This window comes from Ambystoma mexicanum, chromosome 10, assembly GCF_040938575.1.
Source record: "Ambystoma mexicanum isolate Mex_15411 chromosome 10, UKY_AmexF1_1, whole genome shotgun sequence".
Classification (NCBI taxonomy): domain Eukaryota; kingdom Metazoa; phylum Chordata; class Amphibia; order Caudata; family Ambystomatidae; genus Ambystoma; species Ambystoma mexicanum.
The window spans coordinates 972,934,679-972,950,061 of record NC_090932.1 but is presented as its reverse complement, the minus strand read 5'-3'; the positions used below and the strand labels follow the sequence as shown (position 1 = coordinate 972,950,061).

At 41.7% G+C, this 15,383-nt stretch overlaps 1 protein-coding gene across 2 annotated transcripts in view; it reads right to left on the bottom strand.

The window, feature by feature from the left end:
- SLC7A14 (solute carrier family 7 member 14) overlaps positions 1–15,383 on the bottom strand; it is a 724,481-nt gene that overhangs the window by 36,002 nt on the left and 673,096 nt on the right. For both annotated transcript variants that reach the window (XM_069618764.1, XM_069618763.1), the window contains exon 7: positions 8,919–9,127. In XM_069618764.1, the coding sequence (XP_069474865.1) occupies positions 8,919–9,127 (209 nt within the window). The remainder of the gene's footprint in view (positions 1–8,918; positions 9,128–15,383) is intronic.

The window sequence follows — 15,383 nt, the reverse complement described above, 5'->3', positions numbered from 1 at the left end:
TGAAGATTTGGAGCTTCAATTCCCTCACCTGAACAACAGCCATCCTATTTGAACTGCAGGTGCTGCACACTATGTATCAAAACATAAGTAAAATTCAAACATAAGAGTGGTGCCCGATCACATCATTCATGGTTTCCCAGAGAGATAAGGGGGAGATGTGCTAGGGCTGTACCGTGATTTGTGATGGGAGGATCCGAGGTGTTGCCAATACATGTATCTACAAGGGCAGGGAGTTTTATCTGCGCATGCCACAGTGTCTGGTATAATAAGGAATCCCATTGTTTTAACAATCAGAGTTGACCTCGCTATTCACACTTTGATCAGGCTCTTTTGGAGGGGTTCACATCAAGGTCAGTTTTATTTACTTATTAAAGCAATGTATTATGGTAACAATGTACTTTGCAAGTCAATCAACATCTAGTGATGATGTAGTAGGTCACGTGTTTAGGGGAATATGTTTTGGATAATGTGTGATCAATAGGGCAATGGACTATAGAGGATAATTAGAAATGTATATAGGTGTTAGCCAATAGGGAGTGCAACATCATGTTGGAATCTTTATTATGCATTTTTTGTTAATTTGCGTTTTTCTGTTTTAAAAATCGAATTCCTTCGGTGGGACGAGCTCTGTGTTAGTTTGGTTCTATGGGACAGTCTGATACTTTTTGCATGTAATAAAATGTTGTTTTCCTTACAAATGGTGTATCGAATATTTGGCCTATTTGGGATTGTTTTTTATCTTTCAGTGTTTTGGTTATTGATCCTACAAACTATCCTCATATTGAGCATTTCTTATTTTCAATGTTGATAGCTCTTTAATTCTGATGCTATTTTCCATTGCTCAAATATTGGTATCTGTGTTTATCAGTGTTTTCACATGTGGCCCATCAAATAAATCACAAACCACAGACATATATAGGTGAAGATCACCATTAGTCAAAGAGTTCTAACAGACATTTGGATAGTGATCTCTATACAACATTCCGTTTCTTCAGTGCAGCCAAAACAGAGATCACTATCCAAATGACTGTTAGAACACTTTGACTAATGGTGATGTTCATCTATACATGTCTGTGGTTAATCAAATATCTACTATTATGTTAGACATTTGTACAGATTTGGCCATTTTTCAGAGTCCCACTGTGCCACCATAGCTAGAGCTGTATTAGTCTTTCAACTTGATTGCAGCAAATCCTTACTGTATGGCATGCCCGCATTTCTTATAGAATGTCTGCTGATGGCTCACATTTAGTTTGAAAAGTAATGAATACACCGAGGAGAGAATAAAACCCGCATTTTAAGATTGCTTTGTTTGCTTCTTGTCCTTCCTAGAGTTAAGTTCAATGTCTTGATGATTATTGGACAGCTCATGATGTTTGTGGTCGCTTAAGATAGGGGGCCATCTTTCATTTCCAAGTACAAATCCAGTCGCAGGGTTGATTCAGACCTTCATCCATTTGGGGTTGATAATATAAATACCATTAAATCGGGTGATAGTAACACCTGTTATCATATGCTTAGAATGGGGTGGGCTCCGACATGAAGATCATTCTCAACATATTTTCTGCCCAACTCTCTGGTCAGCCATAACAAATAAATCTGGATCCCTTGATCAAGTATGTGACGGCCTACCGCATGCCCTTTTTCCACATAGCTACCATAAGAAACTCCTTGAAAAACCAAGGGGACCTAGCTACATTGCTATAATTCTGGAAGGCCTTAACATGTTTTATATTTTAGCCACTCATGCTGTTCCTCACAGCTCACAGGTTGCAAATGCTTGTTGGACATTTTATCACTGTATTCATTGAAAAATGGAAACATGGAAATGCCATAGCAAGCCCAACCTTGACACTACCTTGACACTATTTCCTTCATAGCTAAACATCTAAATCAAAATGGCTTTTTGTTGGAGGTGGAATCCTCACAAAACAGTGAGCTAACAGCCGACTTTTTATGGGAGGGCATCATCTTTGGAAGATGCCCACTGACAGTGGAACTGCCTCAGAGCCAATGTAAATGATGTTGTACACACTCATATTAAAACAGTACAAAATATACATATATCTTGGTGTGCAATTCCCCACTGTTTACACTTCCTTGCAATATGCCCTTTCCTCACTTCCTTCACTGGGTAGTTCCATGATTGAGACATCAATTATCAGGTCTTTCGCCTTCAATTTGGATTAAATGTGCTACGTGAAATCTTTACTATTTTGTAACAAGTCACAGATTGGTCCAAAATTGGACCTCGCTGCTGGCTCAGGTATACCAAACTAGAAATCAATGCCGGCAGAACGTGTTGGCAGGGCCGGTTAGGAATAATGTGAAAAAAACAATAAGTTCTCACTGAGGGAACTTCCGTCCCCTGCACACTATCAAAGGCTCAATAAATGAGTCCAAAACTTTTAAAGATGCAATGTGTAGATTGTTCAAAATAAATTTGCTCAATGATATTTTATGAACACACATTCATTAATCAGTTCAGTATTAGATAAACTAACACAATCTTGTTTGGGGTAAAACATAAGCTGTTTATTTTTCGCCCAATGCGTTTCGAGAGTTTTCTCTTCTTCAGGGGCAAATTTATCAAATTCAAAATATATCTAGAAGAAATGTCCCAAAAAAAATTATTAATGATTTACATATAAGTGTATTACACTTATGTTGTTACAGTGTTTTACAATTTAGATTCCATCATCAAAAACATATCTCAAAAGTTCCTTCAAGTACATTCATATCAATAATTTTATCATCAGCATTACATGATTTGGTCCTTTGGCTGAAAAGTTTGTCTTGAGAACACTTAACCTTTTATGATAGTAAAACCAGGATCATTTATGAAACACCGTAACCAGTTGTATATCAGTTGGGTGTGCAGTCATAATGTCGACACCAATAATGTCGACAGTCAAAATGTCGAAAAATAAATGTCTAAAAAAATAATGTCGACAAACAATAATGTCGACCTTTTTCGATATTTTTTCGAAATTTTGTATTTATTGTATTAATAAATAAATAAATATATATAACTAAGATGTGTTGAGTATGAGGGGTGGGAGGTGTGGGGGGGTGGCAGGGGTTCTTGGGTGAGAGGGGTTGGGGGGACATCCCCATAGTAAATGATACTTTTTTAATTTATTTAATATTTGAATAAATAAATAAATAAATAAATATATAATTACTATGTGTTGAAAATGAGGGTGAGAGGGTGGTTGGGGGGTGTGGGGAGGTGGGAGGGGGGTGTTGGGTGAGGGGGGTTGGGGGGGACCCCCCCATAGAAAATTAAACTCTTTTTGGTTATTTATTTATTGAAAAAATAAATAAATAAATAAATATATAATTAGAATGTGTTGAGTATGAGGGGTGAGAGGGTGGTTGGGGGGGTGGCAGGGGGGTGTTGGGGGAGGGGGGGTTGGGGGGGACCCCCCCAATAGTAAATGATACTCTTTTTGGTTATTTATTTATTTATTGAAAAAATAAATAAATAAATATATAATTAGAATGTGTTGAGTATGAGGGGTGGGAGGGTGGTGGTGGGGGTGTGGGGGGGGGGGGTGGCAGGGGGGTGTTGGGTGAGGTGTTGATAGTTCTAAGTGACATTTTTTTGTCGACATTTTTTTTTCTAAAAAATGACTTTTTACATTATAAGTATAGGATGTCGACATTATTGTTTTCGACATTTTTTTTTCGACATTTTTGTTTGTCGACATTTTTTTTTCGACATTATGACTATAAACCATCAGTTGTACTGTTAAACATACTATTCAAACTCTCAGTCTGTGTTTGCTAAATTACACCCTTAGATGCACCAAGCTTACCCAAATTGTAGTCAACAACACCGGTCTGGTGTGTTACTTGATTCAGTCAAGTACTGTCCAAATGTTTTGCCGTGTTCCCACTAGAGTTAAGTTGTTCAGAATCACGGTCTGGTATGCTTCACAGTGGTTTTAACATAGTCCACCTAAAAAACAGTTCTGTCTCAAATTATCATTCTAAGTACACATGCTAGCCTAATGCGTTATTATTCATGTCATCTTGCATAGACCAGGTCAGGTCAGATCAGGCATCCTTAGCGGGACCCGCTAGCAGGCCAGTCATTAACGGGCCCGTTGTTAGCATCCTCCTATGAGGGCACTAATGGGAATGGGGATGTACCGGTTCTGGGTCCCGAAAATGGGAATTACCGGGCCCACTAAATTCGGTATGGCCCAGTAATTCCCTACTTTTGGGACCCAGTCCCGGTACCCTGTTTGGGGGAAGCCATGCTGCTGGAAGCAGGATGGGTACCTCCAAAATCGTAATGAGTCCCATTGTATCGTTAAAAGTTTTGGACTCATTTATTGAGCCTTTGATAGTGTGCACTGGGCGGAACTTCCCTTAGTGAGAACATATTGTTTGTTTCCCATATTTTCCAACACATATGCCAGGGTTGATTTCGAGAGAGGGGCGCCTGCTACCTTTTTTGTATTTTTGAAAGGAACTTGGGGTTGGTCACCCTAGGTTACCTGGGGGCAACCAGACGTGGACTCCCTGCTCACTGTGCTTAGAGAGGCTCAGCTTCACCTCACTGATGAGGCCCTACTAGGCTGAAACACGTGTATGGGGTTGCTGATGGTACTCTTGTTCAGAGAGGAATTGCCATAGCATTTTGGTGCTGGACTGCCCCTGGGCAGGACAAAGGCTGATATGCAAATGGATATTTCCCATCTGTGAAGGTACAGTGAGCAAAAAGCAATGGCTGCGAACTCTCAATGTGGTTAATAACCGCTGAACAGGTTATCATGCCTTGTTCTTTCGAGAGAGGGGCGCTTGCTACCTTTTTTGTATATTTGATTTTTATCTCCCCTGCACCTGAAGTATATATAATTCAACTTTAACAACATTTAAAATCTTAGCCTGAAGAGATTGGTGATAAATAGAGGAGTGCAGGTTGATGATTTCTGCTCAGTTGGGAATAATGCAAGCTCCCGTGATAATGCAGCCCAACCGATTCTGCACCCTCACTCACACTGCCAGGACAGGCAAAGATGCCCACAGACTAGATACTAACTGATACTGGCAGGTACAATCAGGCTTTTCTAACAGGAGTTATTTGATCCACTACTACTTATTTCTGTAATGAAACCATATATTGACAATAGTACACAAACAGTTATTGCCAATTGCCCTTGTTATGACATCTAAAGGGGTGTCAGGCATGTGATTTTCTGTGTGGATGTCCTATTGCCGAGTGCCTGGCAAGGGGGTCACTGGAGATGTGGCCTGGTGTGTGCCAGGAGCTGGTGGAGGACACGCGTGGGGACTGATTGCCATTCACCTGACCTCTGTGATACAGAGACCTAGGTCAGTCATTTTGGAACATTCCTAATCTAGATCTGCACGCATAGATGCAATACACAAATGTATTGCCATCCTAAAGTCAGACGGCTATCCATGCCACATTCATAATGTTACTGTGGATCCATTTGAATTTCAGACAAATTGTCCAGCACCAGCATGCAGTTATCTTTATTACATACATCTACTAGGACATCATCTTCTATCCCATTGTGGCCATATTTCGCAGTGAAGTTGTCTTGTGCATCTGATAGGATTACCTTTAAGCAATAACTTGGAAATATTTGAATTATAGCTGTATGCCCTGTAACATATACAACAGCCATCTAATGTCTAAGTTATTTACCCCAGCACATATTTGTAAGTATTGAGCTAGGTCCTGGCCATGCAATCTGCCAGGCCATCAAGCCCGCTGATGTGGCTTGCCCTCCAGGACTACTGGGACAACAACACGCCATCACATAGAGATGTTATAGGTGCACAGTTACTCCAAAGTTGGCCATTATTTTAAAAGAAATCGCAATTATCCCATAAGGCATTTTCACAACCACAAGTTTAATTGTATTGCAGAAGGCTGATGCGCAGGCATAGTCCTAAAGGACATTGGAAGAGCATTCCAAAAGAGTGTATTGTACATGGAAGTGCAGACTTGGACATAGCAGAATCCTAGCAAAGTTGAACTTCTAAACAAGGCTACAATTCAATTCAATTATCAAATCTCTATAGCCATCGAGCTTGTACATTTCCTAGCCATGCAGGCTGGACATCTAGAATGAAGTGGTCAGAACACAAAACTAATGTTTTTAAATTGGGTATGGACTTCGAGAGTGAGCCAGAGCAGCTGGATCAAGATGAGCATGATGTGATCTGTTTCTTGGCCACCAGGTTTAATGTGACAGCAGCATGAAGAACAACCGAAGAGAGCAAGAGTGCTTTCCATTAGCCATGGGCAAGGTGGTCCGGTTGACAGATGACAAGAACTTGATTCAATGCTTGAACTCATTTATAAGGACACATCATTTATTTGCACATAGTGACCACATTTAAGAATTAGCTACTCTTCTCTCAGTGTGATTTAGAAGACGTTGTTGCATGCTGTTGACTACTAAGAACACCAACCAATTTCATGGGGCCTCGGGATATCTCATGTAAATCACGCAAAGGGAGGTGCAAGAATACCAGGACTTTTCAAATGCCCCAAATTCCAATCAAAGGCCACACTGACTGCTCCTCATACCTACTTGCTCAAATTCAACATTGCAATGCACAATACAGATACCAGCTAAGTGGCTCACACAGGCAACACCCCTCCCAACCGATATCCAAAATCAGAATACAACATCTCTCCAACCAACTTTGGCCAATGCATCCATACACAACTGAGAAGTGGGGCTCCCATCTGGACAAAGGCACCTCAATTTCTTTTGACATGAATCATCTAGAAACAGACCCACACACAGCAAACCTGTACTGCAAAATACATGCATCAATGTAACAGAAAACCTATCTTTCATTTCCCTTATTTGCCCACTGAAAAAACCCAGCCCTGAATCTTTCAAATCCACTGTAAAGCACCACGAGGCCATGCAAATGGTGGTGGACCATGGCATAAAACCAAATAGCATAACATAAAATAACATAATAAACATAAAAGATGGCATTATATAGGGTTTAAATGAAAGATCGGAGTGCAATATACATTTTGAGGACTTAGAAAACAGCATAACATGCAAACACCACCAGAAAAACGTTTGCCCACATGAAGTCTGCAAAAGCCCCTGCAAGATGGCACTTAGCCTTATACTTGATCATGGTGGGGGTTTGTATCTATGTTTTGTTGCTTCATTATCAAGCTACACATAGATTTTAATACGTTTGTAATTTGTCTTCCATCCAATCAGACCCATTGAATGGCTTTGGTTTGCCCCTTGACCCACGTCCCCACACAACTCCTAGAGTTGTTCTAAAATCCTATTTACCCCTAACCCCTTCCCATTCATTATCTGGCACACATTGTGCTGCCCTCATCTGGTTCATAGACCCCCTGCTTCCTAACCTCTTGTATGTCAATCTGTGCAAAACCAACTTTAAGCTACTAAAAAACTGATTTCTATTCATCTAGGACCTCATCCTGGGTTGGGCAGAGGGGTAGAGAAAAGCAGCAGTAACGCTATTATTTGGGCGGAAAGTTGGCAGATTCACCTCCAGCTTCAAGTTGGAGGTAAATTTGCTGACTTTCCACCCAGACGAAAATGCCGGTAGAGTCCTATGGATTTACAGCCTTGCCGCTACTCGGGATCCAGCGCTAATCGTGCCAATTCTAGTTGCTGTAACACTATTTGCTTTGAGCTGTATCCTGGCAGATTTACCACTGGGATACTGACCAACTTGTGATGACCCCCTTAGTCATTGGCAGACTGAACAATATATTCCAGCCTCCTACTAGGAGTCCACCTCTACTCCATTGTACCTCTGCAGAAAACACTAAACATTGCTGCACCTACCCTCTACAAATTACCATATTCTTCACCCTTTCCACATTGGGAAGCATTACAAGTTTGGTGGAGTCTCGGTGGTAAATCTGCTGAGATACCACCAAATGGAATTACTGTTACTGTCATTTGGTCCGGCATTATTGCCGATAGATTACAGGTTTTGGTAGCCGGTGTAAATCCCCATTTCATGAAGTCCCATTGGACTCCATGGGAGATTCTTCCAGTATGACAGGTGCAGGTATTACCGGCACCTGTAATACCAATGCTTTTTGCCAGTAAGGTGGTGGAATGACCTCCAACTCTTAACTGCAAAGCTAACTGGCCAAATCATAGGCTGATGCGGGAATGTGCCGGCAATTGTAAATACTGTCACAATATTACTGTACCGGTCAACCTGTAATGAACCCCAATGCCTTTATGTGGAGTGACTATGCTTGGAAAATCACTCACTTCCCAAACTCCTTCTCCTTGTCTACAAACCTAACTCTAAGCTACACCCACCAAGCATGGCTATCTTTTGATACTCTCCTCCTTAGGACCATCTCTCCTAGACTCTGAACCATCCGCTTCCCACATTGTGCAGCCTCTCACTTTCCCTCCTGCAACTCCCTTTTCCGCTAAGTGATGCCCCCACCCAAAAGTATCAAGGACAGGTTTTATGCGACCAACTTCATGGCTGCCCTTAAGAATCAACTTCCCTTCCTTGAGAACACTCCAATCTTTACCCTTTGGACCATACACCACCCATTTTAATCTCCTTCTCCGAATACAGTGAACCGTATAAGTGTAAATATCTGAACATGTAACTAATAAGGATGCCATTTACTGTTCCACATTATAACAACTCCAATATTTCTATTTCCAAATCCCGTTTACCCACATCTCGGTTTATATAACAATCAACTTGTGTTGACCGATGTAAATCTCCCTGAAATATTCCCCGCCATCTCTAAATAGATACAAATGTATATATTCTGTGATTGAGTCTGTGATAAGTATACACAGACAACCCACATGCCATTAAAACAAAAGGAGATACTAAACGACAGAGAAAAAGAAAATCATGGAAGACCTTCTACAAACCTAAAAAGCAGTCCATCTCCAGCCATTGCATATATAACTCGAGGCAGTGGGAAAAGGGAGCCCAGCAAGCTCACAGTCAGTCCTGCCACAGATCCTATCGCCACAATGAACCTGGCAGCATAGAAGCCATGAAGGACAAACATCTCCATTAGAGGGGACTCGGTATCAATCTCCTTATATGGCACCATCAATGTTAGGATCACACTCACCTATCGGAAGCAATGACAAAAACAGCTTAGCAATGGATAGATTGTGTTTAGTACAATTACATAAATATAACAGAGACCATGTTAGTGACAAATCAATATGGAATATACCACAAAAGCACAGAGCACGTATGTGCATCAACATTAGTGTAAATTGGCAGTAGCTTAGAAAAATAATGTGTTAATTGATTAGACAAGGCACACATATAAACATTGAGAAAAGGGAACATTCTATGGAAGAATGATACCATGTAGAAAATCAAGTCAATAAAATTGCTGTAAAATAAATATTATCAAACAAATATGGCTGTCATTTTTGAGAATATGACAGGTACATCAAGTAAAGTTGTTTCTGGAGGCTCGATATAGCATATTTTGAGTACACTACTCGCTCCCTCTGCCTGCTTACTCCAACTTAAGAACCGATCTTTCCATATATATCTATACATGTCTATGTTTGCCCAGAAGTAACTTAATTGAATTGGTTCTATTCAATTAGGATGAACTTCTATGGCTAAACGAAGAGTGGCAAACTATTCTCACCTACCATTTTACCACATTAAAACAAGAGTTGGCAAATTGCCTTTCTGTCGACCAGGTAGATATGGCCAAAAATGCCTCAGTCCCTGATATTCCTAAAATGCACACAGATGTTACTAAAATAGTCATTAAAAACAAATGAAAGTGAAGATATTCTGTTAATAATCGTGCCTATTGGAAAACCTTAAACAAACTACTGACTATGCCAGCCAAACTCTTCTATAGATGGGAGCCATGATTACTTAGAATGCTCCTGTGTTTTTGACAAAGAAAGATTTACATCCTACATTGTTTCAACGCATTCAAAATGTTGTAAATGTGTGGACCTGGGCGAAGTTGCCTTCAGTTTATCGGCATTGCATTATGCATGGAAACACATGTGTTGTTGACATTTTGTATAATCTCATGTTCGACTATGAGTAGATGGCACAGAGTGAGTCAGGCACTGTGGTCTCTGTGGGTAAGATATGCATGACTCTAATGAATTAAAAATGTGGTTATAGGTGTGTCTGATGAATGAAGAGATGATAAAGTTATTTTGGTTGGGATTCGAATATTTTGGGAACATATTGAATACCAAATTGTAAACATGTGAACTGTCTCTTAATGATGATGATAATAAGGCTGCATCTGATTATAATTGTTATAATACTACTAACGCATTCATACTTTATGCTTCTGTTATTTATGCATACATGTTTGCATGAAGCTAGACATATATAAAACATAGTATTGTGCTTGGTAGTGTCCAATAGTTCAAGAACATAAAATGAAAGTCACCAAACAAGACATGGCTATACTTAAAATGAGCAACTAGAGACCTAAAGAAAATGAGAATAAAAATAACAATTATAATAATTTCGGGTTGTTATTTAATGTTTGATGATAGATTACTCCTATGTCTAAGCACTGCATTAATATATGTCCGTATTAACCAATGTTTGATACTCAGTGTATCCACCTCGGAAGGATCAATGGTTTTCTGGGATTCAAACTCAATGTCATGGCAGTCCCCCATGCTGGATTGCAGCACTTAATGTGTAATCTATCATCCAGCATAACAGTGCATCAGGTAGAAGTATCACAATCAGTGTAGTCGGGCCAAAGTAGAAAAGTAGTGTATTACTAAAAAGGTATGTATTTTCTTTTTTCAATTGTACGTGTCTTCCTATTTAATCATTGGACATTTCTACCACTGTGACAGGTCATCATGCAGGCATAGTTTTTATCCCACAATCCATTAATGTTTCTTTAACAAGAAACCATAGAAACTTGTTCACACCGTATGCTATGTATTAGAGAAGAAATAAAATAATGTTACTGTGTATAAAAAGGTGAAGCACATAAATATTGATAAATATTGGGAAGGACAATGCAAAGGTTTAATCTACTATTAAACATAACTTCACCATTAACAAATAACATAAAAACAAATAACATACTACATACGATGAAACCAACATAGTTGAACACTTAAGTCATCTTCCCTTTTGCACTATTCTTAATGTGTTAATAAGTTGATGTGTTAACTGTAAATTTGTGTTTGTTTTCTATACTGATGCTGTGCGTGTCCATGTTTGTTCCTTGTAGGTTCAAGTTAGTTTCTGTTTGGTGTGAATTGGGTTATGAATGTGGAAACAAGGCTATGGGCATTTCTAGTTGGCCTATGACTTTGCCTTCAGAGGAGACACAGTTCAAAACCCACCCATATTTAAAAATGTGTGTAGTTCCCCCAGCCTTTCTGATTATAAAATCATCAACGAGTAACTAGAAGAGAATTTGTTCTACTATTGCCTTGTGCATGGTTTAGACTCACAATGACACGCTGGCATTGTGGAAGGCTCAAAAGCCTGAGTCTGAGACATACGTGTATCAATAGAGAATTTCACCCAAAAATGTGTCATCATGTCACTATATACAGAAGAATAGACACATGGACCCAGTCTCTCCCTAACTACTCTCTTTGTAACACATTCATATGTGCCTTTTTAACAAAGTCTATCGTACCTTAAAAAGTGAATATCTTGAGTTTGGCTGATGTAATGTACAAATATTTTGTACAATGCTTTACTTCAGCCATGGCCTGATGTGTGTGCGAATATTCTTAACAATGGAGTTGGATGTGTTTGTGAGATATCGTGAACTTTTAGCCTGCATCACACTCTTTGAAAAGTGTTAGTATTGCATTGAATCACACCTAGAAAGTGCCCAATGAGATACTAAGTAAAAGGCAGAATGGACATCTCTCACGACCCAACAATCATGTTATATGCTTTTGTCGCCAATGGACATATTTAGTATACACCGTGTAGGCAGGAGATGCTTGGAATTTGAGGTTTCCAGACCTATTTCCCATTTGTCAATCCATTTAAATGTGGGAATGGTCTGATCTTTCGGGTGTTTCTTGAATAATGCTTCGTTGATGAAGCTCCTTCCATTATTCAGGCATAATTTGGCAAGCACAGGCTCCTCCCCCTCATTTAACTGAATGGGGGAAAACAACTGTTCACCTTGTTTCTGAATGTCCATCAGACATTGAGTGAGTCCTTCCTTGTCTGGTTTCACGTGACTCAAGGTGTCTTCTCATTTTGTACTGGTGTAACATTGTAGGCTGTTCCCTTCCAGTGTGGATTGCCACTTAAAACTGTGAGGAAGATCTATTTTCATGAATGGAGAATGGCTTCCATCACCAGATTGTTCCCCTAGAGAGTTGACAGTGATATATGGGACTTGGTTAATTTGGAAATTGAATTCTACTTCTCATAAAGTCGATCAATCAAATGACAAGTACCATTCAATCTTACATAATTGGTACTGGACATTGTTTACACAATCAATCAGAGGTGTCCTCAGGATATCGCTTCTTCAGGATATTGTTCCGGAATAGACAAGGGCATTCCATTCTGAGTCAGCCGCAAATATCCCAGAGTTTCCGATGTGCCGGTGGCACCGATTCCGTTATCTGTAATGACGGAATCACCAGAAAAGTATAACCTTTCAGTACGCGCATTACGTCATGCCAGAAACGTGGCACCGGCACCACATAATCACCATAAAAAAATCCAGAAATCGGTTGCACCGCAAGCTATGTTTCCGGCATGTCTGTGCCGGAAACAGCAGCACCGGAAACAGTGGTCATGGGAACAGAGGGACCAAAACACAGTCATCACGGGAACAGGAAACTTGCTGGTGGCCATTTTGTAAAACACAACTTCGACTAACCATCCGGACCTGCAGACACGGCCAGCACACCGCCAGCCATGGCATCTTGCATCCCAGAGAGAAATTAGCGCACGCCACGCATCATTGAGCCCGAGTTGACCATCCTAATGGACTGCATAGCAGAATATGCAAGAGAGTTGTTTGCCACTGACCACAGTTGCACCACCCAAATCAGGAAGAATGCAATCTGGGAGGAAGTAGTCCAAAAGGTGTCAGCTGTGGAAACAACACCCTGCACAGTACGTGAGTGCCACAAGCAGAGGCCACCTGAGGGTCATAAACCTGTTATCGGCCCACAGCAAGCAATGCATGGCCATTGGTGGGGAACCTCGTCAACCATCCGACTGATGCCATGGCAGGACAAGTGCAGCAGCATGGTGCACCTAGAGGAAATAGAAGGAATCAGATTAGCAGAGGCCGGAGCAGGGACACCTGACGAGGATGGTGAGTAGAACGTGCCACGACAGAACAAACACAGTAGACATGCACATGAATAGCGCCATACAAGAACTCTCGTCCCACTTAATAGCTCAAGGTCACACTGAACCCATATAGTGAATGGCGTCACATGGATCCCATCCGAGGACACAGACACAAACACCGGAAATATCCACATACACATATGCCCACTGAACACCGGTATCTGCACAGTCGATGATGCTATGGACACACACACATACACGACCCCCTACCCCCCAGGCATGCATGTACCAGGTGCTATGTGCACCCATCACAGACTCACAGGCATTCATGCACCCAAGACACCCGGCTGGAACCAGCCATACCAATTAGATTGCCCAGCTACCAGACTAACTTGCTCAAGAGCAATTCTGACTTCCCCCCACCTCCACATCACTTACCCATCTTTGAAGAGACACTGGGAACAACAAAATTGAATGGTCATCCCAACACATTCCACCCCACCTGCCCTACCCTTCCATCACAACCTTACACCAATAAAAGTGAAATGCCTGATACCGTGCCAATCATGCAATATGGCCTGAGACCCATGCCGGCCCTGATCTCAGCTAAACAAAAGCCACCTCACTGTGACCCATGCACACCATAACACAGCCACACCCTAGACAGCCTCCACCAGCACCCTCCCGACACACCCAGCCGTCACCAGTGACACATTCTACAACTTGCACCTGCACATGACAGACCATACTAATAGGGCAGGCACAAAGTACCACCACCCCAGAAGCAGCCAACCCTACCACAGCCAAACCCATATGGCCGATGACACCATGAGACAGCCTACAATCATGCACACATTGGTACATGGACAACAATTCAGCAGACCTTTGGCCTCTTGAAGGCTCGATTCCGTTGCCTGCACCACTCAGGGTGCACCCGTGCCCTCCAGGAATGGGAACGCCTGGGTGAATGACACCCCAGAACCCTCTGCTGGTTACAAAATAGGACCCCAAAGTAGTCAGGTTGCAGAGTTGATGGAAGTTCATCAAGCCATCCTCACTGCAGTGCACCACCAACTGAATGAACTGGTCATAATCACTGACTCTGATTATGTCAGGAATGGGTTAGTTGAGCAGAAGATTAACTGGAGGAATCATGGCATGCTTTCTGCCAACAATAAAACCCTTAAAGCATGCTAAACTGATCCAGTCAATTGACGGTCTGGTGATCTAATGAGATGACCATCTATTGGAAGAAGACGAAAGGTCATTCCAAAATAGATAGGCCAGATTAACAGTGAAATTACCATTACACACTGCACACCTGCCAACATCCTTCCTGTACAACCACAGCATCCCCTTCCATACATACCTGATACCGTGCCAATCATGCAACTACCCTCACCCTAAGAACAGCAGTAAGCCATCATCCCTCTGTTGTCATATACCCTCACCCCTCAGTGCACCTCAAGGGCTCTGCGGATTGCAAAACCCTGGCCCTGGCCCTGGGACTGTGTCAGGAAAGGCCTATGATCACTGCACCGGCTTCCTATGATGGTAAAAACAGTTGCATGTCCCCTTGACCCACACGCAAGGTTGTCTTGTGCCACATCCACCATGCATGACATCCGTGGCAGCCCATCATCGACAATCCCTAACCAGCACCTGCCTACGGCCACCATTCTCTGCAATGTCTGTGACTTGGACCATCCTCATCCATGGCAATGTACCCTTCAACCCCAGATGCTTCACTTGGACCTGCTCCTCTGGCCCCATCAACATGTGGCTTACCCCTTTCAGCCCCCAACCACTGGAATCCCCTACATCCCTCTAGCCCCGACCAGCTACACTGCATGGTACTGCCCCCTGCAAATGCAATGTCACAACTACAGAAGGCCAAGTACAGCCGTGTTGCTTTTACAAAAATAAACCTCCTTGCGGCTTGTGGCCTGTGGCACATGCGGAAATGTACCAAGCAATGTCCCAATGCCTGACTGGTTCACACCATGCTACAAACTAAATGCATGTAGCAATGCAACGGGATGTCACAGAGGTGCCTAACGTCATGCCATTCTCAC